The sequence below is a fragment of the Triplophysa rosa genome, linkage group LG1 (assembly GCF_024868665.1).
Source record: "Triplophysa rosa linkage group LG1, Trosa_1v2, whole genome shotgun sequence".
In the NCBI taxonomy this organism is placed as follows: Eukaryota; Metazoa; Chordata; class Actinopteri; order Cypriniformes; family Nemacheilidae; genus Triplophysa; species Triplophysa rosa.
In genome coordinates this window covers 22,878,767-22,906,567 of record NC_079890.1, presented here as the reverse complement: position 1 = coordinate 22,906,567, position 27,801 = coordinate 22,878,767, and the positions used below count along the sequence as shown (strand labels likewise).

The 27,801-nt window shown below is 38.9% G+C and overlaps 1 protein-coding gene and 1 long non-coding RNA gene across 2 annotated transcripts; one reads left to right on the top strand and one right to left on the bottom strand.

The window, feature by feature from the left end:
• Positions 1-24: 24 nt before the first annotated feature.
• acp2 (acid phosphatase 2, lysosomal) lies at positions 25-9,707 on the bottom strand. The gene is made up of 11 exons (XM_057336850.1): positions 9,542-9,707; positions 5,341-5,436; positions 3,847-3,933; positions 3,549-3,701; positions 3,285-3,383; positions 3,036-3,125; positions 2,440-2,572; positions 1,843-1,931; positions 1,595-1,701; positions 1,328-1,500; positions 25-1,197 (listed from the first exon to the last, which is right to left on the bottom strand). The coding sequence occupies exons 1-11, from the start codon at positions 9,623-9,625 to the stop codon at positions 1,067-1,069; spliced, it is 1,242 nt and encodes a 413-aa protein (XP_057192833.1). The 5' UTR covers positions 9,626-9,707; the 3' UTR covers positions 25-1,066.
• A 582-nt stretch (positions 9,708-10,289) lies between these two features.
• Positions 10,290-26,479, top strand: LOC130559114 (uncharacterized). The gene is made up of 7 exons (XR_008963539.1): positions 10,290-10,513; positions 11,358-12,303; positions 15,306-16,496; positions 16,626-16,677; positions 16,932-17,111; positions 18,861-18,961; positions 25,590-26,479. It is a non-coding gene; the product is annotated as an uncharacterized LOC130559114 (long non-coding RNA).
• Positions 26,480-27,801: the final 1,322 nt, after the last annotated feature.

The following is a 27,801-nucleotide window of genomic DNA, read 5'->3' as shown; positions in this document are numbered from 1 at the left end:
TGAGTTTATCATCAATTGTTGTTAGGTACACCATGTCAGAAAACCAGAATTACATTATTATAATACATTTGTCATTTTAAAATATTCTATCCAGAACATTTTTAACTCATCTGAACAGGAGCACTAAGCAGAGAAAGTGCAATACAACCATTTAAATAGCAAACAATATTTTGAGATGTTAGGCTGCAATTAATGCTGAATGGGGAAAAAAATCCATATTTTTTATTCACCATTTTAATCAAACAATACCATTTTGAATAAAATATGCACTTGGAACAGAATTAGTATTGTGTGGAGATGTGTCAACATCTTTCATAATCGAGATAAAAATTTACTTGTATTAATCATGGTTATGATGTTTAATTGCATTAACATTACATAACGAACATTCAACAGCCGATTTAAACACTTATTTAAATACAGCTAATCTGAGTTTCACCTGAGAATAGAAGCAGTTATTCTAAATCTAAAAAAACTATTATGTATCTGTTTGTGACCTCAAATGAAAGAATCTCATAAAAGCACTACATTAACATGACAAAGCCTTGATGTGCATTCAGTAGTCCTACTTTGTGAAATCCCTCAAGATTATATTTAAAGTAACCTTACCTGAAGACATTTCATTGCACCATGTTTAGAAAAACAGATCAAGTATTGTACATTGCTCTCATAAGAGCACTAGAACCAACAAACCAGGAATGCAAACGGGGACAGCAAAAGTCCTCGAGATTCAGAGAGGACAGACACCTTCTAGGAGAGAACTCAAGTCTCAAGTTTTAGCGCTCCTCCCGTTGACTTTTGCAAACAACTTAGCCAATAAAGCCAACGTTGCAGTTATCCATTAAAGTTATTATTACAAGAGACACTACTGCAGCTCTTGTTTCCCTTTTTCTGTCTTGCAGTTGCAAGAATGTAATAAAATTGCCACGCCTCCCTCAATATAAATAAATGTTGGGGCCAAAGGTAGTGGAGACAGCCTGCATTGGCTTTTGATTTTGGGGTTGTGTCCTCACAAGTCCTCCTCGCTGTCCCAGAATTCCTCTTTGCGGAGGAGCTGGTATGATTGTCAGGAGTCGCTCTCATTTATGACATGACTGTAGCTGGCCATTGGCTCCTTTTGCCTGCACAGCAGTAAGAATAGCAGTAGAACCAGGAGAAAGAGCAGACAGCCACATATACCCAGCCCAATAATGACCTCTATAAACAAATGAGAGAGAACCATCAGAAAACAAGTACAGTATATCATACAAAATTGATGTTTGAATCTAGCATATAAACATTTGATATGTAGTTGTAGCATTTTTTAAATGTTAACGAGTACGTTTACCAGTGTCTGTTGTGTTTGTTCCTATTTGACACTGTTTATGCCAGTCTTGTGGAATAACATCACGTGTGATGTTCATGAAGTCTTGTAGAGGGCAGCGCTGTGAACAGCCCGGTAAAGACACAGCATATGGCTCAGAGCTGCCATTGCGATAAAACATCTCCACTGAAAATAACCTAAAAGAAACAGACAACATAATATTTATGACTCTAGATGTATTTTAGCCTTGTACACAAATGAAATTTCAGTAAAATGCAGATGATGTGTTACCCATTCTGCTCCTGGTGAAGTTCAAATAGATGGCAGGAGGCATAAGGTGGCTGCAGTCCATTGAAGATGTTCAGAGCTTCCTGCAGAGCTACAATTGTCGTGTCATGCTGGTGAGGAAATACATTATGTTACATGAACTCTCTGTAAACACAACACATAATTTTTTAAGGTGTCATACAATTGACAGAACAAAGGGGCCTTTTTGGGTGGTTGTTTGCTCATGATGTTTAGTATGACACATGACTTACAGCTGAGTACATTATCATCTTCACTTCTTGTTTTGAGCTTGGAGCTGCTGCAGCTGAGATATTCTTGATGATCTGGTCTAACAGCAGGCCTGTGAGAAAGAGCATAAGTGCTGTTCAAGTGTCACAGGATATTGCTTTAAAACAATCCTGTGACTCAAATAGTGAAGCAACATTTTGTGTAATCCAATCTGTCTTTAGTACAGGCCATTGTCTCTTTAAATGTACAATTCCATACTCCAAAAAGTATAGGAATACTTAAACCACAATACAAAATCTATGATTGTAATTGCATTAGAAAAGTAGAGATCTCAAGCAAAACATTTCACAAAAGACATGTTTTGTTGTAAATTGCAGATACACGGTAGCAAATGTTTGTTTCTTCTCTAATGCAATGAAATGCATACACACTGAAATGTGACTTAATTATTCAAAAGCATCCTTATACTTTTTGGGGCTACTTTATTTACCCTCTATCACTGTGTTTAATTCAGGTAGTGGCCATGCCCTCTGTTCCTACAACACTGCAGTACAAACTCATTTGTCTATGTTTGTGTAGAACTGTTACTACGAAAATGCTTTCCAGTCTTAAGCTCTCACCTCCCTGAAGTCTGGATTTCTCCTTTCTCTTATAGACTCCAAACGTGATCTGAAAACCAAAGTTCTTTAACACCTCCAGTTTCCCCATCACATCCGGAGTCACCCAAGAAGGTGGTTTCATTCCATGCATTTCCTGGCAACAGAGAATAATGGAAAAAAGATTGAATAATAACCACCAGAAAACATGTTAATGTATAAACACTTGGGTTTTAAAATCATAAAACCGATTAGGAATCAAGCGATGTCATAGTGAGTTGAAACACTAGAAGTCATTCCAGACATATTTTACACTTTTAATTTTTTATTCTTAACCATTTCATTGTGAAATTTATGAAATTTAAAATTAATTATACAATGTAAGAATTTCACTATATAGTGTTAGAGGACATACACATGACACAACTGTGTGTTAAAAACAGATGGAATGCAGGAGCCATTAGACATGTTTTTGCCGTCCAGGATTATTGCCCGTCACATCAAAGATTCTCATTGCCTCCCACTGTGTCTTATTTTGTTTATATTGACAATATTTATACACAAAGATTAACATAATAACATAAATTCAATGGCACACGTAACGTACAGAAGTAACTAACCTCACAGAACAGTGTATCATGGACGCTCCAAACAGTCTCAAGAGAGACTCTGCCCAAACCTGTTTTATTTCTCACCATCTGTATAAAGTCCTGCATAAAAACACAACGACATCGCTATTCAACCCCAAATCATAAAATTGCAGGTTGCTTTGTTTAACACCGTATCATAACAGCTGTAAAACATGTTATTACCAGAAAGTCCATGAGCACATGCACATAAAGCTGCTACTACAGGAAAATATGACTTACCTCGTAGGTGTTGGATATGTTAATAAAAATGTCTGACTTCATAGTCTCGTTCATGAGCTCTTTGTAACGTGGACAGTTTTCCAGAGGGAATGAGAGCAGCTAGAAAACAAATGACACTCTGTTAGTAGGCATGTCAAGTGGAACATACAGAAACTTGCTGCTGTACAAATATTACCACATCAGTATGGAGACAAGGGCCAACTCTCAGTGTACTGCAAGAAGGTGGCAAGAAAGTGAGAAAAGAGCTGTACGGAGATGTTTTACCCTCTCCTGATCCTCTGGAACAGTGTGAATGGGAATTGGCTGCCACTTCAGATCAGGATTAAAGGCCTTAGAACCATTAGGTGGGAATAGACCAGCCAAGTTTGCTTCTGCGCTCATCAGAGTCCGGTCAATATCTGTACTTCGTATAAATATCTACAGAAAAAAGACAGCAGTGTAAATGTACAGACAAGGAAGTCAGACCCGAGTTGCACAACAACAAACAAGTCTGATTACTCAGAGTTCGCTAATGTAACAGTTCAATAAACATGTTTAAATAAGAATTTTGAGAGACAGTGACCTCATGTCGTTCATAGTCTTCGCTCAGGAATCCTGTGTAGCGTTTTCTTAAAAACTGGCCCAGTGCGAATTGTTGCCTCATTCCATCCTTGAAAATGTAGGAGAATGAGATTCATTAAAAAAATCATCTGCTACATTATTTTGTCGCACAGGATGGTTCCTATATTAAAGAAAATATGTGATACGATAATGCTTTAGGTTTGTCAAATAAATTCAAATTATATAAAAATATATGGTTACCCACACTTAGTGCACATATTATGAGCAGGTGAAAACAAACTGCTAGCTGGCAAGGTGAACACATACACCTGGTGCAGCGGGCAGCCATTCATTTCCTGCATTGAAAATCAAACCATCCACAACCCAAAATATATAAAATATTGCACATTTGCATTATATAACAGCCCTATCGCACAGCAATGGCACAAAGGAGATTTTAAAAGAAGTGAATGCATTTTTATTGGCCTGCAGGGAGCTTTCTAGAGCACAAAGACTCCAGCCCTTTCAATTCAATTCAATTCAATTCAATTTTATTTATATAGCGCTTTTCACAATGTGCATTGTTCCAAAGCAGCTTTACAGGAGCAAATAAGAAAATCACAGAAAGGTAAAACACAGCACAGTGCATGGTGTTTATAGACCAAGCAAGATCATTTTAATAAATAATATCTAATAAATAAATGAATAAATAAATAAATAAATGCAGTCTCCCGGTGAGCAAGCCAACACTGCACTGCTGTGGCGAGGAACCCAAACTTCCTCTTCAATATGATGTGAACCTATCTACTGTATATATTATCATCTACTAAATAATTATATATTATCACCAGTTACATAAAAGTTAATTACGTATATTTTATTGAGTAGCGGTATTTAAAAAAAACAATAAAGCTGATGTGCTATACTGTCAATTTAGCCTAATCATAGCTTAGCTAACATACTGTATCTAACAATGCCCCTGTCAAAGTCAATTTTAGTTTCATTTAGGTCTATGTAGGCAGAAAGAGAAATCATTTTCCAGGTAACAGGATCCTTCCTGATGCTTTGGATTTCATTCTATACCGCACTGTGTAGATGTCTTTCATGTACTTGGCAGTTTTTTATAGAAAAATATATATATTTAGAAAAAAATGCTTTTTTGTAAGTACAGGCACTGTTTTAATAAGGCGAGGAAGATGTGCTTAAAATCCACAAGAAATAATTGGAGATGTGTAAGTGTTTTAGGAATTTAAAGTTGTGCGTAGTTTCGATGGCCTCACCACGAATCTGCAGGGGAGGGAGCAGAGAGGGTGCTTGAAGTTGAAGTTGCCAGTCAGCTTCTTTGTTTTGCTGCTGTGTTTTGAGGTTTCAGGATCCTGAAAGTTTGTTGCCCTCACACTAGACAACTAGCTTTGACTGTATTGTTTTCATTGTTTCATCGTTTAGTCACCTCAAGTAGCATGTGACCAGTAAAAACGTCTGTATGTTTGATAAACTTAGTTGTGTGTGTGCATACCAGAGAGAGTTGTCCAAAACCCTGGGGCCAGGCGCTCTCCTGGTAGGGATCCGTTGGATAAGCCTTGATTGGAGATCTGTCACCATGGCGATAGAGCTGACAGGAAGACAAATACATCATAAGTATTGTTTTGGAAGGATGAATTACATTTTGCAACTGCAGCTGAATCAGCAAATCCATTTTGTCATGTCACATGGCCATACTGACACTGATATTCTGCTTGGGTTAATGTGTTCCATCTCGTTTTTATCTTTGTCTTTCACAGAGATCAGCTGGGTTAAATGTGCATCACAAACACATTCTCTCTTGATGTTTCAGTTCTGGTTTAAGATGTGTTCAAAGTGACTACTCCACCTTATCTCCTTTTTATTTACACAAAAATAACACTAAACCAAGGACCAATTAACCTCAGTCAGTATTTAGCTTTTTGCCTTCGGAGCAAACAATAAGCATACACACAACTCTTACTCTCTTTACAAGCAAAAAAATGTGTCCCAAGAATGCTTTCACTTATAAGCAATGCATGTTACGCAAACACTTTTAAGTTGACAAAAACTCAATGGCTTCTGAACTACACGTTTTCCCCTGCAGTGATCTTAATTTTGTGACAAAATTCAAAGCCATTTAAACTACTTACTGTATATTCATTTTTCATTTAAATTAAGCAGTTTTTTGTTGCATACAGATCAAATGAAAGTAACAACTTTATATAATCTCCCATCATGTGATAAAACCGCAGATTGAGCAAGTTTACATGTTTGCAACAACAAAAACCCTTAAGGACATATTACATACAAAATAGACATAATCAAAATTCATTTTCAGAATACCTTCGCAAAACACAGATCAGTAAGAAGCCTGTTCTGTGTGAAATTTCATACTGTAAACGCGTCTGTGCCTGACCTGCTGCAGCCTAAATTAATCTTCTTTCAGGGGTCACCAACTATGCGTCCGTCCGGACCTCAATGCCTTTTGACATAATAAATAAATGAACGCCTAACATTATTTTCTAATGCAATCAAATTTATACCAGGCACATCAAGGTCCGCTCAGTAGCAGCATGGGTCCTACGGCGCCACGGACAGTTAACACCTGCGCACTGTTGCTACGTTCAGATGTCGTTGAGTGAAGAGAGTCGAGACAGAGTCGCTGCACAGCGCGCAGACAGATGTAACTGTCAGTGACTGAAAAACAATGTCATTTTCAAAAGTTCGAAAAATTGACGCTGAAAACCATGTTTTCCGAGATGAATGGGTCGAGTGATTTGCATTTATTCTTCCTGCATCGAGATGCACGACACCGGTTTTATTTGTCTCATTTGCTCGGAGTCTGTTGCAGTTGTCAAAAGTGGAAACCTTAAACGGCATTATGAAATTAGACATAGACACTTTGAAGAAACTTACCCGCAGCAGTCCGAGGTAAGGACACGGAAAATATATTAGCTCAAAGCCCAGTAGGAGCGATCTACACGGGTCCTCCCTCACTCACTTACCGCCCAAGAACGAGCATATGATGAATGTTCGCTAAGAATACAGCGGATGTTAGGAAAACACAGGAGTAATTTGCGTGATGACTTCACGCGCTAATGCGCATATCATTGACGTCATCAAGTATCTGACAATAGGCTTGTTTGAGATGCACCTTGCCTCGCCTGAAAAGAAGACGAGAGTAGCGGCTGCAGTAAGGGGAGGAGTGAAAACAGCGCAGGCAAGACGGACACTTCCCAAATCGCGCTGTCGAGTCGACTGGAAACGTCAGCAACGGAATAGATAGCGTTCACGTTTTTTATCGCATTTTTCTTGGGCCAACTGAGTTTAAAAGTGAGAAATGTTCTAAATCGTATATTAGACAAACTCTCAACCATGTCAAGGCTGTACGAAAGAATTTAGATATGTTCTCTGACAAACAAATGCTTAAACTTAGAACCTCCTATTTCAAGTTTCCCGTGTATCCCCACCCCCCCAAAAATACATTGTATGTGATATTTATCCTTCTGGGAAGTTCCTATATTGTGTAAATTCTGTAACTCATTTCCAGAAAACACAGACCCTTTTTTCAGAGCATATTTTTCTTTAATTCCTGGACAAAGTGCAATAATTGTGGTTAAATTAGTAAAATGTTGTGAATTATAAAAAAAATAATAATATGGAAACTGTGAAAAAGGAGGTCAAACTTTTTTTTTAAATATTAATAACTTACTTTTGTTAGCTAAGAATTTAATTCCCAAATGTATTTTTTTTAATTGTTTGTAGTATTTAAGAATTATTTGGGACAATATTTAAAAATGCTGTCAAAAGCAAATAATAAAAAGCTGGAATTTTGTTAAGACTTATTCAATAATATAAATAATATTTCTTGTTTTGAATTTATTAATATGGATGGATTGAACATTTTGATTTTTTTTCTTTCTTTTTTGTCTTTGTTGTTTGGTTTGTATTATCTTTTATTATTTTTTCTCGTCTGTTTTTGAATGTAAACTGTATATCATCTAGTTTTGTTATGTTTTTGTTATACTTTAATAAAAAAGCGCTTTTTATCGCAGATTAAATCTATGCAATTGAATTGCCACTGCTTTTACATCAAGGTGGATATGAGGACTATATATTTCACATAGGTGTGTTTTCTCCACATATAAATCTCAAAACCTACTTCAGTTAATGGACTTATTAATTGAACGCTTAAGAAAAAAGATATCAGCTGACATTCTCGCCCAATGAGCATTTAAGCTGTGTCGTCAGCAAGTTGTTTCCCATCGTGCTTTTCATCAGCGCAGTCGGTGGAGAGCAACTGCGCCAGACTGAAGAATCCGATACAGCGCCTGGCCGTCGCGAGAGTTTTTTGACACACGTCAGCATGACGTCACAGCAAGGCGGACGTAACTCGGACACATTTCTTACCGGCATGCATCTCGCGCTGATCACCGGTGATCGGTTCCGCGCAGAATTTGGCCATCTCAAACGAGCCTAAGGGCTGCGTTCAGCCCCGACAAAACGTATCTCAACCACGCGTCAGTGCGGTCTGAACTGAATGTGCTGCTTCTCACTGAACAGAGTAACGTTAGACACAGAGAGAGGCGGTGCTGCGCTGGGAAAGCAAAAACGCGCTCTCGCGGGGCAGTAGAAGTGAAGCGGAATGTTCCGCTAAGTCGCCAAGGCTTATTCAGAGAGTAGCTAGATTTGTCGCTAGTCGCTTTTTGAAAAATAAGTCGCTAAAGGGGTTTGAAAAGTCGCCAAAGTTGGCAACACTGTATTTAAACCTCGTGATATTAAGAGACAGCTCGCACAATGGGTCCAAGTCGTTTACAAATGTGCCTGCTGCAGCTCGCAACAATTTGAAGAAATGTATTTTGCAGTATTAAACACGTATTTATACCTTTTTCATCAGGCTCTGAAAATTCTTTAAAAAGAACACATAGAATAGCCTCTTGCGTCATCAGAACAGGGTGTTAAACGCGCCACCGTTTCCGTTTAAAAACGTCTTGCAATGTTTTGTCGGGGCTGAACGCAGTGGAGTCGAAAAGCAGAGTAGCCAATGAACAGACCGCCCACTATAGATGACAAATGTTAAACTGTTTTTGTAATAACTGGTTGGGAATAAAGTATTGTTTTTGTCATCTCTGTCCCCACCACTTTTCAAAACAAAGTTACGCCACTGGGAAAACATAACAAGCCCTTTGCTGATGGGGAAATAGTAAAAGAGTGCATGGAGGCTGCGTGTGAAACACTTTTAGAAGGAAAATAAAGACATGAACTAAAATAAAATATTAAACAAACCCCCCTTTCAGCTGCAACAGCCACCAGAAGAGCTGAAATGTTATCAAGAGGATGATCAGTCACAACTTGATGCTGCTATTTATTAATCTCAGTTCAGCAAAAACAACACTTTAGTTTTCTTTTAAAGTTGTTAATGTTGAAATGAATTTATGTTCAGTGCAGGTTTAGAGATTAGGGCATTTAGCATATTTTCCTTCATTATATTGTTGTCAGACATTGTTATGCCGTCGTATAGATATGAAAAGACATTTTGATTTCTTTGGTCTGCCAAAAACCATCAATTCATGTTTTTAGGTATTTAATTGTCCGGACCTCGGCTGGTAAGGAGGGTTCGTTTACTGGACCTCAAGCAATTTTATTTGAAGACCCCTGTCCTAAATGAACTCAACACGACGACAGTAGTATTTGATAGACAGACGCATACTCACCACAGTGACAAATTTGAGTGTTCTGTTTTCACTGGCAAGACTGAAACCAAATAAAAATACGAGAATCACAAAATATGAATCCATACTCGAGGAAAAAAGCAGCGAGAGATACAGTAACCCCACTGATATTTCGTTGTCTGGCCGATTTGGAAAACACAGGACGAGCTGCACGAGTTTCCGGGTAGAGAAGTGCTTCTATTGGCCAACTCCTTCTGCAGCTTTAAAAGACGTAACATGATTGGCTGCTTTTAAAAAGGGGGATAGACTCGGTATCACCAGGTAAATGTAACAAGTTTTTTGTTCTCAATGTGAAAATATGTCAAACAGCTGGATACCAGGCTGGTGTTAATATGTTAACCCATTCTCTTTTGATGGAGAGTGATTACATTGACTTGAAATCAAGAAATTGTTTATTTGTTAGTAGTCTTCTCAGGGATGCCATGAATACATACAGACGAACAGTATGAGTTCTAACGGAGCCTATAATAAGAGTAAAATTGACAAATCTATCATTTAAAATGTAGCCCTACAGTACTCGGAAAAGACATTGGACCCTTTGACCTCCATCGTACAGACAAAAAACATTTGACAAAATATATTATTTTGTGTTCCGCATATTTGGAACAACATTATGGTGAACGAAAAAGTCAGATTTTTTATTTTTGGTGAACTCTCCGCAATGAGGCGAGTCAATTGATGTGTTATAGGTCGATGTTGTCGGTAATTGATTATGAAGGTTCTGCGCTCTGCTGGTTTTGTCTACATGGATGTTCAGCACAGGCACAGCTATATTAATATTAACTCTTTGCAGGATTAAACAAGAATAATCATCACTATCCCTATACAAACCCGAAAAATGAAATCATGACTGTGGATTCAGGCAACGTCACTGCTTGTTAAGCGCCCCCACGTATATGTTTGAGTTCATATCTACAATTTCAAGGAGAACAATCGGACTTGTACATAAAAAAGGTAAGACAAAACATAATCCCCCAGTGGTGGTCTAAAATTAATTTTAAACAGGAAACCCTTTTAGAGTTTAACTGTTACAGTATAAGCACGTATCGTGAATTAATGCATTGCACCAGCTGTTATTAATCACTAAACAGCTGTAGTATGTTAACTGTTACATGTGAAAGCTGCTACTGTTAGATTGATATCATCAGTTGTGAATTGCACACTGTAATGCAAGCGACACTGTAACTTTCAGTGGATTTACAGTTCCTTTGTTCTTTGATCATCTTACTACATAGTTGAAATCAAATATGTAGCCTCAGACTGGCATATCAGATGTAGATGATCTTTTGTCAGAGTTTCACTGAACCTTTTTTTTCTTTATAGGTATGTGCTTAGGTAAAATAATATTTTTTGTTTTATTCTGTGAACTAGTGACAATATTTCTCCCAAATTCCAAATAAATTACATTTTTATTTGTAGAAAACTGTCAAACAAGTTAGAATATCAAAACAAGATGCCATGTTTGCAGATCTTGAGTACTGCCAAGAAAATAAGTTCACACTCATGTTTAAACAACACAATACATGTATTTTAGAAACAGTTCAAAAATGACTTGATGGAATAAGCCAAATTTTTTCCCATACCTTTTAAGTTTTTTTGCATTCTCTTAGTCATTCACATTGCTGTTGGGTGAATTTATGTCACTTTGAGGCTTTTGTTGGAATCCAACACACACTTCACTCTTAAAAAGGTTCTTCACAGCCATGCCATAGAAGAACCATTTTTGGTTCCACAAAGAACCATTGAATTACATTTTTCATAAATACTTAACTGTTCATTTTGTATTTGTGTATATTAGAATGACGATGATCCTGAGATTCTAACGGATAGTGTGGAGATGCCTCATTTCAATCAACGCTCATAATTGCACTCCCGGCCTCTTCAACATACACCCATTTCACATAATATGGCAGGAATGGCACCTACCTTTCTGGCAGCAAAGCCCAGGCAAGGAAGGTGGAGGGCGTCTACTTGGGTCAGACTGGACAGGCAGTGGTAGTAGAATGCCTCCACCCAGAACCAGCACTTCTTCCACTAGCCTTCTTTCTGTCCTTCAACAGCCAGGGAGTTCCACCCAATCACCTGTTTACACTTCGGCTTCTGCTGGACAGAGCTTTCCTCCACCAGGGACACCGTCTCATAGAAGGGCAGCTCAGTAGGTGCTGGAAGACACCGCCCACCGGAAGAAGAGAATAATATCAGCCATTCTTCAAACTGCAATATTCAGCAATGTAATCTTAACCATTATTTTATGCAGTACGTGTTCGGGACATAGGTAGCATTAATTGGGAGAACAGTAGTCAGGAGGGACAGCGGACTCAGGAAATGCTAAAAAACAACATGGACCCAGAGCAACCAGGCCCATGTCATTACCAACCACTCTACAGTGAAGAAACCCCATTGCACAGTCACCTGAACCACTGACACAACCTCTTCATCTAGGATCAGGTTACTCAGCGGAGAGGACTGGTCAGCCACCTAGTCCTGTCTACCACAACTCAACCTCAGTCTGATCTTCACCTCCCTGACCGCAGACCCACAGAATCCCTCAACCTGATGTGCCCTTCTCCCTTCGTGCTGCTACTGGTCAATCTAAAAAGCAGGCCTTTGGGCTGGTGTTCAACCAGGAAAATGGCCAAGTGGAGCATGTTTACAGGCAATCTGCCACCTCTTGTTCAACGAATGTATCGCAAGAAGCCTTAACCCAGGAAATGCCTGAAACACACCTGATGATGACTATGCTGGTGAGGCCAAGTTATTTTTCAAATGCTTAAAGGTGCAGTTTGTAAAAACCGCCGCTAGAGGGCGCACAATAAAAACAACAACAATGCCGTAGCTTGATGACGCTGTGAAGGAGCGTGGAATGATGGGATCTGTTGTCTTCAACTCCACCGCTGATGGCATCAATCAGACGAGAATGAGAAATCATGTTAGCAGATGAGCTAAAGTTTTATAATTGTTTTGAATAATTGTGGTCCATAAATAAGTGACTGCTCTAAACAAGCTAGTGGTTTGCTAGACGCTAGACACTACTTCCGCATTTGTCCACGACACTGTTGTCATGCGGTTTCTACTTCTGTAAAGGCGGTAACAAAGGATAACGCGGATATGACGCCATTGACAGGCGACTTCACAGCCCCGTGTCACTGTTTAGAATGGCGATTTTCTCACGATTTACAAGTAGTTGGAAACATTTGAGATATTGTAAGTACTCAGCTGAACAAAATATATAACACTAGCCTAGTGGTTTTTGGATATTTTACTGCAAAATTGTTACAAACTGCACCTTTAAATGGGTCATGTCAAAGAGAAATTAAAACTTACATGATTGTTGTAAATTAAAAGTTAGAACCATACCACTTCTAAGGCATCTTGGGGATAGTCTGATATAAAATGAGCTTGACCTGAGTTTGTGCCCTGTGTGCATTTCATTGCCATCCAGATCAAGGCCTGAAAGAGAAATTAGTAATGAGATGCTTATCAGAATATCAAGATTATCAACCCTTATAGCACAGAATAATAAACGGTTGAGTGCGGTGAAAAGTTGAGTGCGGTGAAAAAGTCTCTTGGATCTTAACCTAAACTGACAATCCTACACAGTAAGGATTGCAGTCAACTAATCAGAAGTAGATATCATCTAGTCAATTTATACAGCTAGTCTATCTTTTTGGGGGGGATTTGTGTGATAGCAGGAGAAAATGTTCACAGTACACAACTGTACACAAATGGCTGCAGGGTTTTTGCGTCTTAGTCTTTATAGGCTGTCATGTAATGGGTAAATGAAGTGATTGAAGACAACAGGCTCCAGTTTCACTTTATTTTCACGAAGTATATTACAAGTAAACTGCATTATAGACTTCTGAGATGGTCTGGAGTGCTCACATAAGAAACAAATTTGTGCAAACTTGCGTGAGAAACCTAAAACAAATTTAAGTGTCAACAGAAACAAGTAAGACATATTTTTATTGCCACTGTTTGAGGGAGCACAAGAATCTGTCAGTATACATTTGTAAGCTTTCTCTTCTTGCCTTCATGACCTCAACAGCACGGGTCACACTCTCGTTTATATTATGTAAACTAAATATTGAATTACCAGATACCAGTTGTCTACTTTTCTAGACATCTCTGAAGATTAATAGTCATGCATGACCAAGGGCACAGACAACCAGACAGACACTTTTTTTAAAGTAACTTACAGTGCATTCCAATTACTGTATTCATTTATACACCCGTATATGTGTTTCCTGGAAATTGATCCCATGAACTTAGCACTGCTAAGTTTCTCAGGGTTCTTTTTGGGAAGAGTTTATTTGTCGTGTACTGTTAAGGTAACCATAAATATAACTTAATTTTCCTTTAAAAAAGAAAACGGATCTAAAATGTAAGAGACAGTCTTTGAACTCCCCGCAGGTATCTTGCAATACCAAAACTAGTCCTCTAGGGGGCAGTAGCTCATCACACTAAGCTTGCATCGATGCAACTGCTCAAATATCTCAACACTGACTGAAGTCTATGGGACTTTATCCTCGTTATGGGCTTTTACAAACAATCCTTCCTTTCATGTTGCTGATCAGCCTGTCCCATGTGCACAGTTGTGCTGTAATTTGATTGTGCTGTGCCATGAAACCGTGTCACACTTCACTTATGCAGAAGAGTAAAAGGGTTTATACCCATTTGCTGTTTTCCCATGAGTTCTGCTCCAGTTCAGTGTTACCGAAGGTTGTCAACGCTACCTGCAATAAAAAACGTGTACCTGTAATAGAAAGCAACCTCATTACTGTTTAAATTACCAGCTGCCTCATAACAGTAGAGTAAACAACCACATTGCTGTATACAGAGAAAAACAATTACTGACATGTAATGGATGGCTACTGTAAACACAAACCATGTAAAAACTGTGAACAATGAGGATCACATGACTTCTCAAAGTTCTGTACTTCAAAGGGGGGTTGTAACCAACGTGTGATAAAAAACCCAGATTTTTAAAATATTCTCGTACAGTTTTAAGGGCTATAATTGCTTGATCTCTGTTCAAATGCAGATCTTGGTATTTAAGAGAGTCAAAGGAAGCAAACAAACCAAACTGCCTGGAAAGGAGTCCGAATCGATCCATTCTGTTTTTCGCTGCGAGTCAAAGGGCAGAAGATGGCATTCTAATGAAGAGCCGAGCACACCCACACAAGAAACGCTCGCATACACACAACACACTGAGTCATGCCCCTCGCGCTACACTACTGTCCATCTAGTTTTGTTCCCTGCCAGTCCAAAGCAGCATGATTTCGTCTGCAGGACTCTGTCTTCTCTTTTAATGGCCTTCAGCAAACTCTCTGATGTATCGGGAACAGTACAGACTCGAATTTAACAAATGCCCCAATTTAACGGGTTATTAACCGATTCTTAGCCATGCTTGGAAAACCGCACATCATTACTTACACATTATATTCATTTAGCCCTTGCGTAGCAGTCGGTAATGAGCATACTAATGTTCTTGTGCGGTTTAATGAGATTTGTAATGATTGTAATGGCGGTTGGTGGGGAGTGTTACTGTAGTAACAGAGTGATGGAAATTAAAAGAAAAATGGTCTTTTTTGGGAAAATAGTCTGTCCGTTTGTGAAGGACCTGTTGGGATATGCTTCATGTAAACAAGAAGTGAAAGTACTTGAAATTAACTAAGCGGGTATGTATATGATGATGTGTGCAGCTTGAGATTTTGGTGTTCTTACATCTATTGGTGTGTTTTTTTAGGAGGCTGATGGGTCGTCCCTGTTCTCTCTTTCACGACATGACATCTCTGGGTCACGGGACCATCCCATCTACCCTGACCCTGCCAGGTGATTCCTTTCGATCTCTGATGAGTGATGTTTGGCTTGACTTTAGATGATCAGCAGGGACCCTGGCGACCCATGTGTGTCGTCATACGGTTACACTGAAATTACTTTGAATTTAGTTTATTTAAATTATCAGCTCGTTTCAAGTTTGGATAGAAATAAAGTATGCATTGACCTACAACACGCCTTCGAAGTAACTTTCTCTGAACGCCATTCACCTCCTTAAATGTGTAAAATAACAAAAACGATTTGTTCTTGCTGTAAGACTATCACAATTTTTTGAGGTAAAATATTGCAATGCTTCAAATACATCTCCCCCAACCCTTGGTTTGTTTGTTGGTGTGTATGAAGGGCCGGTAATTGTGTGACTGTTGTGTAATGGAGTGTGAATTTCATAGTCGCACTGATTCTTGCGGCTGTTTGGCCTGCGATCTCTGGGTAATGAGGAACAGTGTGTGTCATGCCGCTGGACAGCGGTGTGACATTTCAGACCTGCCAGCGCCCCAATGTCCCCCTAATTCAAACACGCACACATAGCCTGTCAGCATTCTCTAACTCTGTGAGAGAGGCTCATAATAAAGCAAGTTCATGGCTAGTAGTGAGTCATTGTTAGGCTCTGGGGAATTAGCTGTGGTTCGGGATCAAGACAGATTGTTAGCACGGACTCCCACTGGCTGGTACATACAAACACATAGACCGACCCGCACCTCTAACCTGTGAATTACGAGAACAGACTCATTTTCTCTTGGGGATAGTGTACCTGATGATCGAAGCCATTCGGGCAGAGAAATAGTCTGACTCCAACACATTCAGACCCAGGGGTAAATGGCACTATTTACACTGTTGTTTCGTGGATCTCTCTGTCTGTCTGCCTGTCTACCTCCTCATTTGTCTGAAACTAAATCTACAACATCCTCAAACACATGCTGATAAACTGTTTAATAGTTTGCTAATGCTAAAACGTTGGCATCAGTAAACACGTCCTCTGTGTGTGTGTGTGTGTTTTGTCTTGAGGGTCTTCGAGACAGACTGTCACTATTTTGGCTGTTTTACATTTCCTGAGGAGTTCTGAGAAGTTCTGCCAAGATTCTGTCCTGTAATTGAACATGTGAGTGTGTGAGTTCTCTGACTTTATAAATAGTTAATTTCTCATGTGGCTGGTGGGAATGTCACAATTGTCGAACCCTGGGGTTTATTTGGATTTAACTCTTATTATATAACTCTCATTGGTTTTAAGGTGTCAGTTTGCCCCTGCACAACTACTACTACATGACAGGAAGAGGCTCCCGGTGCGTTTTCTGTCTTACTGTAACTGCCCAAATGATTGTTCTCTGTATAGCTAAAATTAGGAGATTCATGCTAATTTCTGGATGTACAGAAAAAGCTCATACTGTTAATAAAAAGAATATTCAAAATTTACAAGTATTAGCTTAATTCAGTTGTGTTGTGTTTATCATTAGTTTGTCATCAGCTGGGTGATTTGTTTGCTGTATTATTCAGTGAAACTAACACTGTTATTTCTGTGTGTGTTATGTGTGTGAAGGTTGTCTCCCGCAGCACATTATGCACACACAGCGTATGATGATCCAGTATCTGTCTTGACGTGACAGCATTTGGCTACGCTCTCTCTGTCACCCTGACCCCACTCCTCTAATCCAGACAGCCTCTCCCGTGGCCCCGCCCCCAGTGCAGAGAACAACGCAGGCGACTTTGAAGAGTTCGAGTAAGTAAACAAGCACAAACACATAAAGCCTGCGATTGTTACTGCGTTCTTCGTACCTGCACATATCCATCCGCCTGTAAAAACCTCCACGGATTTAGTTTTTCTGGTTTGTTGCTAGGCAACCCGGCAAACATACCAGCCAGGCGCTGAATGCCAGAATGTTTTCGCTTTTGCTTTTCAACCGACCTGTTATTGAGCTTGCCAACAATTTTGCCAGAGTTGCCGCTAGCAGAGCTTCTTATAGCGTTTTATGTGCACGCTCTTTGCATTGACCTTGGCTTCTGATGGGATGTAGCAATGTATTGCTGTAGGGTTTTTGCTCTGTGCTTTGCCTGGGGCACAATTGTGCAATTCTTTGTATAGTTTAGTCAGGGAAGAATTTTTTATTACTCTGTTGTGTTTATTCAGTTCCATTGCACTTTTCGTATTGTATAACATGTTTCAAAGAAGATTTACAATGAATAGTCCATTATAAAACTCTCCGTGTACCAAGATAACAATGAAGGGAAAAAACAAGATGTTAAGTAGGTGAAACAGACATCTTGGGGGGGGGGGGGAATCGAGACCTCAGGACCTTGGTTTACACAAAGCATACATGCACACATGTTAGAAGAAACAAATGTTATCCAGCCAGCAGCCACAAAATATTAATGCTAACATTGACTACATTATTCAAGTTATTTGATTGCCTACATATATCATTTTTGCTTCAAGATACAGTGTGTGACAGACACTGGTTATACTGTAGCTGACGTTGGAGGAGACTCGCGATGGCAGATTGTGTCACAGGTGGAGGGTTGGTGGGGAGCCAGGGCTATAAAGAACAGTGTTTTCTGTTAGAATAGTTGTTGAATTAACTAATCCTTTTTTTTACACTTGTAGATAATAAAATTACAACTCCCTCTCGATCTCATTATCAGCAATGCTCTCTAATTTAAGTGGCAAAGTTATAAAGCCCCATGTCACATATTTAATATAAAAACACTTTTTATTTTTAAAACAAGCTGTCCGTGTTTAGAGGTTTAGTCGTTTGTTCTTTTGAGGGACCATCAGCACCAAAAATGCCCCTTTCCCTCCCTTTAAACCCTCCCCTTGTTCATTCAGCATCAGCTCTTCATTCCACTCCAAACCACGCAGCCCCTCTGCCCCCTTTCTCTTTTTTTTTGGCACACATTAGATGCCCTCCTCTGAACTGATGAATAATTCCACCCGCTGGCTGAAGAGTTGAGCATTCATTGTAGCTTGGGACCACAGATCCATATTCATCAGAATACTTATGAAACCCATCAGTCTTTCAGTTAGCCTCTATATTAATATTTATGTCTGCCACAAATTTCCTCTTCTTTTCTTTTATTTCTTTATCCATCATTCCCATATTATTTACCTAAGTGAATGAATGTCCTCATTCAGCTGAGAATACTTGCAGTGGTACTATTAAAGAAAAGCTACACGTTTGAACTAAGGACTTCATGAACGAGTTTTGTGGCTTTCAACCATTGTGTGAGCGTACGTAAATTGTGATCTACCTATTGGTGATTATTGTTACTAACCAGTATTACATCTGTGTGTATGGAGACAATAACGCACGCGTGTCTGCACACCCCTACCCCATCCCCCCCCCCCCCCGGTCGCTTTGTCCCTAGGAAAATGAGTCTGTTTACACTCCACGCATTCTTTCAAAAATCTAAAACGTTGACTTCACTTGTCCTTTCATTCTCTCTGACGCGCTCTCTGTACTTCCTCTCTCAGGCAGTTCCTCTTGCCCGAGTTTTTGCCATATGCTGGAATCTTCCATGAGAGAGGGAAGCAGGGCCTGGCAACACACTCATCCGTTAATAGGGTTCTTGCAGGTACGTTCACCCTCTAATATTAGATGGGCCAGGTACTCACTGAAGGCTTTGTTAGGTATAAAATTTCCCAAAAATGTTTGTATAACGTCCTGTGTCAGGTCAGTGATGAGTGCTATCTCGCCCACTCGCTTTGCTATTTTGGCTGGAAGGGCTCTCAGCAAGGCTCTTTAGCAATAGTTGTGTTAGCTTCTACTTTGCTGCATTAAAGGGATAGCACACCAAAAAAATTCTCTATCGTCATCTATTTATCCTCATGACGTGCCAAACATGCACAATTAACAAAGCTGATGTTTGGCTTCATACAGCATCATCTTGGTTAGTTAGCAACTATTTACTTTGTATAAAAATTAGTGCAACTAATGAGAACAAGTCTCATTTATCTGTTTATTTATATAGAGCTTTTTACAATGTTGCATCGTTTCAAAGCAACTTTAATAAAGCTGTAATCACTCACGCCAACTCATTGTCACTTCAAGTACTGAACCTTCACTGACTCTGCTTAACTTCAGAAATCAGGTGTATTTGTAGTGGTATGGTTCAGGCATCCCTGAATGTTCCATCTTTTGGTCTCCGTGTTCCTACGTTTCTGATGCTTCCTGCTGCTGACCAACTTTATGGAGATGCAGATTTCATTTTCCAACAGGACTTGGCACCTGCACACAGTGCCAAAGCTACCAGTACCTGGTTTAAGGACCATGGTATCCCTGTTCTTAATTGGCCAGCAAACTCGCCTGACCTTAACCCCATAGAAAATCTATGGGGTATTGTGAAGAGGAAGATGCGATATGCCAGACCCAACAATGCAGAAGAGCTGAAGGCCACTATCAGAGCAACCTGGCCTCTCATAACACCTGAGCAGTGCCACAGACTGATCGACTCCATGCCACGCCGCATTGCTGCAGTAATTCAGGCAAAAGGAGCCCCAACTAAGTATTGAGTGCTGTACATGCTCATACTTTTCATGTTCATACTTTTCAGTTGGCCAAGATTTCTAAAAATCCTTTCTTTGTATTGGTCTTAAGTAATATTCTAATTTTCTGAGATACTGAATTTGGGATTTTCATTAGTTGTCAGTTATAATCATCAAATTAAAAGAAATAAGCATTTGAAATATATCAGTCTGTGTGTAATGAATGAATATAATATACAAGTTTCACTTTTTGAATGGAATTAGTGAAATAAATCAACTTTTTGATGATATTCTAATTATATGACCAGCACCTGTCTGCTAGCTCTCCTAACTCTTACCTTAAAACCTGTCTGCACACTCCAGGTACATCTAAGCACTCAACAGTCCCGAAATACACAAGTCGTACCTACCAGTACACCTGCATGCGCTAGACACAGTTATTTTCTAAAACTGTCTCAACCAGCTGTCAGCTGCATCTGATGTACCACTGCACATCTCTTAAGAAGTGCAGAAGAACCAGACAGAACGAATGGAGCACTGCTTGATGTTGTTTGTTCCAGAAAGTCTCTCTACCATACAAACATTTAGGAAATAACACTTTGGAGAGATCAGTGGAAAGGATACTGACTTGGCAAATATTTATCAACCAACTTTTGAGTGCAAACCTCCCTGTAACATCTGTCTAACTTCAAAGATCCCCCTCTTCAAACATCCTGCACAAATTCAACACAATATACATTTCCACACAATTTTGCACTTTTGCACACAAGCATTCTCTCTTTCTCCCACACACAGAGGCATCTTCAGCCCACACTAATTGCAGTATGTGATGTGAGGTTCAGAAATGCCCCTCTCCAACCCCTCTCCAGCTTACACAGAAAAGAGCATCATGCCGTTATTTTGCAGATCACCTGCAGTCTCTCGCCTGACGAGTGCAGCTATGATGTAGTCCAATGTATACATGTAAATGTTTTTACAGTAAGTTAAATTACTGTTGTGTGTTAGTTTGAAAATCGCTTTTACATTCGTTTTTGGCAATTGTCTAGTGCGCTGAGGGTGAACTAATCATGTTGAATTTTTCAGGGAATTGCAATGCCCAGCATCCAGTAATCAGACTCAGGATTTAATTAGGATTAAAGTTCAGTAATGGGATGTTTTGTGGGCGGCTATTAGATTTTACATTTGCAGAGGGTCATGGCGTAGCCCTGAGACATGATTGGTCCTTGTTCGGATATGAGAGGGGAGGGCTGTTATTGTGAACTCCCAGGCGAACATCCAATTCGACTACAATTACCAGCACAGATCGTCCCCCTTTTTCCAAACTTGGACCTTTTCTAACTGCTCTCAGAAAACCTTGTATAAGCCCTGCAGCAAAGAGCAAACTAATATTCATTTCAGCTGTTTTTTTTACCTACACCCGGATATATATTTCACTGTCAACCATTTTTCTCCCTATACTGTATAATTGAGTTAGTTTTGCACAGAGAATAATCAGATGTATCAGACAGTGCAGCTTTTTAATTGAAATCAGTCAGAAGACCCTCCCGTCAGAGCTGTGATTCATTTCTCATTTAAAGGTTATGTGGATCTCAAACCAAGATTTCATTAGATCTGATACTAAACATGTATGACAAGACCCTAAGCAAGGCAGTGAACAATTCCTTAGAGAGTGTACATTTAAAAAAACTGTGTTATTTATTGTTCAACTACAGTACAGATAGGAGCCGGGATGCCTTAGGATGGAGAATGTAATAAACGAAGGGATAGTGATGGAGAACAGCGACGCTTTCTAATGTTGCATGACTCTGATCCATTCAGTCCTGCTCCACCCAGCACTGCAGGCCTGTCGAATCCCTCCGGCTGTTATTGTCAGAGAGAAACCCAGTTTATATGGACTTTTCAGAGCATGAAAAACTGCAGCAAAGACCGGTTTATCTTTAATGGAATGCTTCTTCCGCCAGACTTTCTCGCTGTCTCTGGCAGGTCAGTGAAGATATACATATGACTGTGTTTTGCTGCTTGGAAAAATTGGTAATTTTTTGTTGTGTGAAGTAAATTTAGTTTACTTTATTACTTTTATTTTTAAAGAGGAAACTTAATTTAGTCTTTAAATGGGACAGTTACGATGACCTCATTTAGCACCACATGCATACAAGAGTCCATACAAAGACTCATCCCTTGGGTAAGAGTTGCTTAAGAAGACCCAGCAGAGTCACTTTTAAAACACAGCTAGAGAGTTCAGCTGAGGTCTCTCTATTTATTTTCTCTTGTTTCTTTTTTCTGTCTTTCTGGGTAGCTCCAGGTAGTGACCCGTTGTTGTGAGGTGGAGCATTGGTAATGCTTGTCAGCTGCTCCTTATTCTTCCATTTGATGAATGAGGGGTTCAGGGGTCATGTATCCTTAGCACCTTCAATTTTTTTAAGTAAGGGGATTCTGATATTGAGATGCTGCTAAAAAATGATGGCTGTGCTCTGGAAAACTGGTTTATATACATATTGTTACTATACTTTTCACTCCCTATATATATATATATATATACAGGTGCTGGTCATATAATTAGAATATCATCAAAAAGTTGATTTATTTCACTAATTCCATTCAAAAAGTGAAACTTGTATATATTCATTCATTACACACAGACTGATATATTTCAAATGTTTATTTCTTTTAATTTGATGATTATAACTGACAACTAATGAAAATCCCAAATTCAGTATCTCAGAAAATTAGAATATTACTTGAGACCAATACAAAGAAAGGATTTTTAGAAATCTTGGCCAACTGAAAAGCATGAACATGAAAAGTATGAGCATGTACAGCACTCAATACTTAGTTGGGGCTCCTTTTGCCTGAATTACTGCAGCAATGCGGCGTGGCATGGAGTCGATCAGTCTGTGGCACTGCTCAGGTGTTATGAGAGCCCAGGTTGCTCTGATAGTGGCCTTCAGCTCTTCTGCATTGTTGGGTCTGGCATATCGCATCTTCCTCTTCACAATACCCCATAGATTTTCTATGGGGTTAAGGTCAGGCGAGTTTGCTGGCCAATTAAGAACAGGGATACCATGGTCCTTAAACCAGGTACTGGTAGCTTTGGCACTGTGTGCAGGTGCCAAGTCCTGTTGGAAAATGAAATCTGCATCTCCATAAAGTTGGTCAGCAGCAGGAAGCATCAGAAGCGTCTCGCCTGGGCTAAAGACAAAAAGGACTGGACTGCTGCTGAGTGGTCCAAAGTTATGTTCTCTGATGAAAGTAAATTTTGCATTTCCTTTGGAAATCAGGGTCCCAGAGTCTGGAGGAAGAGAGGAGAGGCACAGAATCCACGTTGCTTGAGGTCCAGTGTAAAGTTTCCACAGTCAGTGATGGTTTGGGGTGCCATGTCATCTGCTGGTGTTGGTCCACTGTGTTTTCTGAGGTCCAAGGTCAACGCAGCCGTATACCAGGAAGTTTTAGAGCACTTCATGCTTCCTGCTGCTGACCAACTTTATGGAGATGCAGATTTCATTTTCCAACAGGACTTGGCACCTGCACACAGTGCCAAAGCTACCAGTACCTGGTTTAAGGACCATGGTATCCCTGTTCTTAATTGGCCAGCAAACTCGCCTGACCTTAACCCCATAGAAAATCTATGGGGTATTGTGAAGAGGAAGATGCGATATGCCAGACCCAACAATGCAGAAGAGCTGAAGGCCACTATCAGAGCAACCTGGGCTCTCATAACACCTGAGCAGTGCCACAGACTGATCCACTCCATGCCACGCCGCATTGCTGCAGTAATTCAGGCAAAAGGAGCCCCAACTAAGTATTGAGTGCTGTACATGCTCATACTTTTCATGTTCATACTTTTCAGTTGGCCAAGATTTCTAAAAATCCTTTCTTTGTATTGGTCTTAAGTAATATTCTAATTTTCTGAGATACTGAATTTGGGATTTTCATTAGTTGTCAGTTATAATCATCAAATTAAAAGAAATAAACATTTGAAATATATCAGTCTGTGTGTAATGAATGAATATAATATACAAGTTTCACTTTTTGAATGGAATTAGTGAAATAAATCAACTTTTTGATGATATTCTAATTATATGACCAGCACCTGTATATATATATATATATATATATATATATATATATATATATAACATGGCGCATTGGAATGCTTGATTGTGATTGACCAGTTGCGTCATTTGCAGGTTTGTTATTCCCAGATATCAACCTCTCAAAACTATGAAAAATTTTACTAAAACTAAAAATGTATTTTAATAACAAATATGACGTTATATTTACAAATTATTAAAACAAATTGCCTGTTTGTGACATTTGAACATCGTTTCTTACCTTAAAACCGAAAGTAAACCGCTTTTCCTCATGGAAGTTCTGCATTTGGTAAAAATGAGCTAATAAAATATTTCAAATTCACATTTCATGTCCAGTTTTTTTCTCATTTGGCAAGTAACTGTGTAATAAGCGGGATAAGGTACAGGCAGCCGGTTTTTATCGCAGAAAGAAGCCCCAACAGTGAGAACACTGAAGGTGTGATACAATTACTTACACAATTGTTTTAAATAATGTAGAAAAGAACTACATATTTACTCACTGAAAACTCGGTGGTGTTGTTTTGTTGCCACTGTTGTTAAAGATACCTTCTTTTGTAATTCACAGAGGAAAAGAAAGTCATACAGGTTTGGAATGACATGATGAGTAAAGATTAGTAAATTCTGATAAATTACAATTTTCATTTTGGAGGTAATTTTGCCTTTAAAATGATAGTTTACCCAAAATTAAATATACTCATAATATACTCGCCTATTACATGGTTTGCTTATTTCTTATTTACCTATTCCCTATTGTATAGGGAAAAGAGCAGGGTCAAAATACTTTAAAATGTCTCGTTTTGTGTTCCCAGAAGAACACAGTTCAAAATAGCACAGTAAAAAGTACTATGCATGGAGAAAATAAGTCTATTCTGGCAAATGCTCTCTCTTGCAAATCACAATCATGCAGAGAACTCTTAACCAAATTTAATGGATCCATTTAGGCTCAAAATGTCTGCTCTGAAAGCTCTGGTGGGGGCAAATGCGAGGCTTTGCAAGATTGAAGTGTCAACATACTTGATTAGCTACTCAATAGAAAAGTTCATTTTGAAATAATATTGCCATTTTATCGTTTTAATACTGTTATCCTTTGAAAGCCACAGCCTCTGGGAAATAGCATGCGGGCTGTCAGATTTGTTGTGCATGCATTTAAAATATATCCACATGGCACAGCATTATTACTACAAAGTTGTTGAAGCGTATCCAGACAAACATTGCCAGCTGGAATGGAGACTAGTTAATGGCTGTAACCGTTTTCCTGCTCTCTGTGAAGACTTGACCTCCTCTGTGCTTACTGCCTGTGTCTGAGAGTATTGTAGAGACCGTAATCGGTGTTAAGCAGAAGTTTAATCAGCCTGCAGGGTTGGAAGCGCTGACCTTGCCAGACTCTGAAACCTGTTAAACTGACCATCCAAACTTTCAAATCAAATCATGTCCCAGTGCCATGGAATCATTGTTTCGTCTGACACTATACTTGTAAGGTTCATGAAATAATAAGTAAATCGAGATAGTGGGAGAAAATTACATGAATTTATGAGGAATTATGGTTTGTCTGAAACATCAGCTCTTTGTGATGGTGTGTGAATGAGTGCATCTCTGACTCTATTCTGTTGCTATGTCTCCTGTTCAGCCACCTGTGCAGAACTCTCTCCTCTTTGAACTACAGCTGACAGAGCAACCATTCAGGGATCACCAACTGGCAGACTCCGGTCCGAATGTGGATTGCAAGACGTGTCTGTCCGGACTGCAAAAAGCCTTTTGACATAACAAATAAATAAACGCTAATTTCTAATGCAATCAAATTTATACCAGGCACATCAAGGTCCGCTCAGTAGCAGTTTGGGTCCTCTCTGTCTTGACATTATTATAAAATTATGCTCAATATATTGTTAAGAAATGGTGTGGTGTGTGTGCTGTTTTGTTTCTGTACGCTCATTTTCTTTTTCTCTTTAGAATTCTCTTTTTGAATAATTGTCAGGGACAACTCAACATGATGAGATTGGTGAAAACATGTCTGAGGCTGACTGAATACCTCTTGACAATAACATCAGCCAGGGAGATGTATAAAAAATCATATGGCCTCAGTTTAGAAATGTGTATCTGTTAATAAAAATGGTTTTGGGTATTAACAAACAAGATGCATACTTGCTGTGAACTTTTGAACCAGGTTTTAAAGTCCCTCTCCACATTTCACGACTTCTTTCTTTATTATGTAACTGTGTAGTTGTAAATGAATACATAAATAAATATATCCCCAAAGTGATTTGTCCACCTCATAAAATTCACCTCAGGTGCCCCGTACTCCCAAATGTTTCATTTTCGAGGGTGAAGTTACTGTGTGTCTCTGAGGAAAATGGCTACTGTGAAAAGGTTTAGCCCGTAACTGTGCTGTGACAGATGATAAATATTTAATCTCTCAGCCTTGTTTTAGTGATTTTTTTGTATAATCGTGAGTGTAGCTTATAAACTCAGTCTGTTTTTTCATATGTTCCACCCCAGTCCTCCAAACATCTCTAAAGTAAAATTATATTGCAGGAAAATTTGTAATTATCTTTTTGTCTTTTCTGGAAGATGACTTAGTGGCACATGAGTGTGTCTTATGTAGCATTAATCTAAGTGACTTTTATTGTGCAGTTTCCTTTATGATCTGCCCTGCTGTTGACCAGCACTATTAGATTAAATTAATTCATAGAGATTTCACTGTAAATTGTCACACTCTTTTTAAATCTGTCCATCATTCTCCCATTCTGTCCTTTTTCCATTTAAGGGCTTGTACACTAGCTAATTTATCTTCATATAAATTAAGATTAAATTATACTGTATATCGCTGCTGTCCTTCTGAAACCTTGTATCTCCATATTTCATGCTTATTTCTTCCACATATCATTATTATTAATCACCCTTTATGTTTGTCAATGGGTTTTGCAAATATCTAACCAATAAAACGTATTAAAACGTGTTGGTCAACTTGGACAACATTTTTGTAGTATTTAATCATTTAAAAAGAACAGCGTTTTATCCATTTCCTAAAAAACTGTGCATTTGAAAAAACATCTGAGGTTTTAGAAGCACAACGGCGATATGTCTCTGTTATATATATATATATGTAGCAAAAACTTTATAGCAGGTATTTTGGGGTGTAGTTCACCCAAAAGTGAAAATTCTTACATCCTCTACTCACCCTCATGCCAACCCAGATGTATATAACTTCCTTTCTTTCGTTGAAAACAGTATTATGATGAAAACATGCAAATGACAGCTAGTCCTCAGACATGCAAGAATCAGTGAGATTTATAGACATGCAGCCATATTTAAATTTGAATTCAGTTTCTCTGAATGAGCACAACATATTAATCATTTTCTCTCACCAATGTATTGTTTTGCTTCAGATGACCATCTTGAGTACACAATGACATTTTACTGTACAATTATTCACTTGTGTTCAATTGAAGCAATGAAGTATGAGGGTGAGTGAATTATGAGGGAATTTTCATTTCTGGGTGAACTATTCCTTTAAAGGGTTCAAACTGTGTAAAACTGTAAAACATTTGTTGGAATACTGTGTATGTTTTTAGCTTTTTGCATACAAAATGACATTTACTCTCAGTTTGCATGCACATCCTCTCATCCGTAGTATTATGCTTAAGTTTAGAGTAGGTCCATAGCATTCTGGTTCCCAAAGGGTGTTTCATAGCAAGAGAACCTGTCCAGCTCATTAGTCCATGGCTGTTAGAGCAGCTCCCGAAAGTCTGAATGCCAGCTCGCTGCACCTGGGTGTCTGTTGGCAGTAATGGGTAGACAGCAGTGTGCAGGGAGAAGCTGCATAATAGATATTTATGTCT

Excerpts from the sequence above, each read along its gene's own strand:
- acp2 (XM_057336850.1), bottom strand. The coding sequence starts at position 9,625 with ATGGATTCATATTTTGTGATTCTCGTATTTTTATTTGGTTTCAGTCTT. Across the intron at positions 1,702-1,842 it reads AGATGATAATGTACTCAGCT|CATGACACGACAATTGTAGC; the intron begins GTAAGTCATGTG and ends TTTCCTCACCAG. Across the intron at positions 1,501-1,594 it reads CTTCACCAGGAGCAGAATGG|GTTATTTTCAGTGGAGATGT; the intron begins GTAACACATCAT and ends TGTTTCTTTTAG.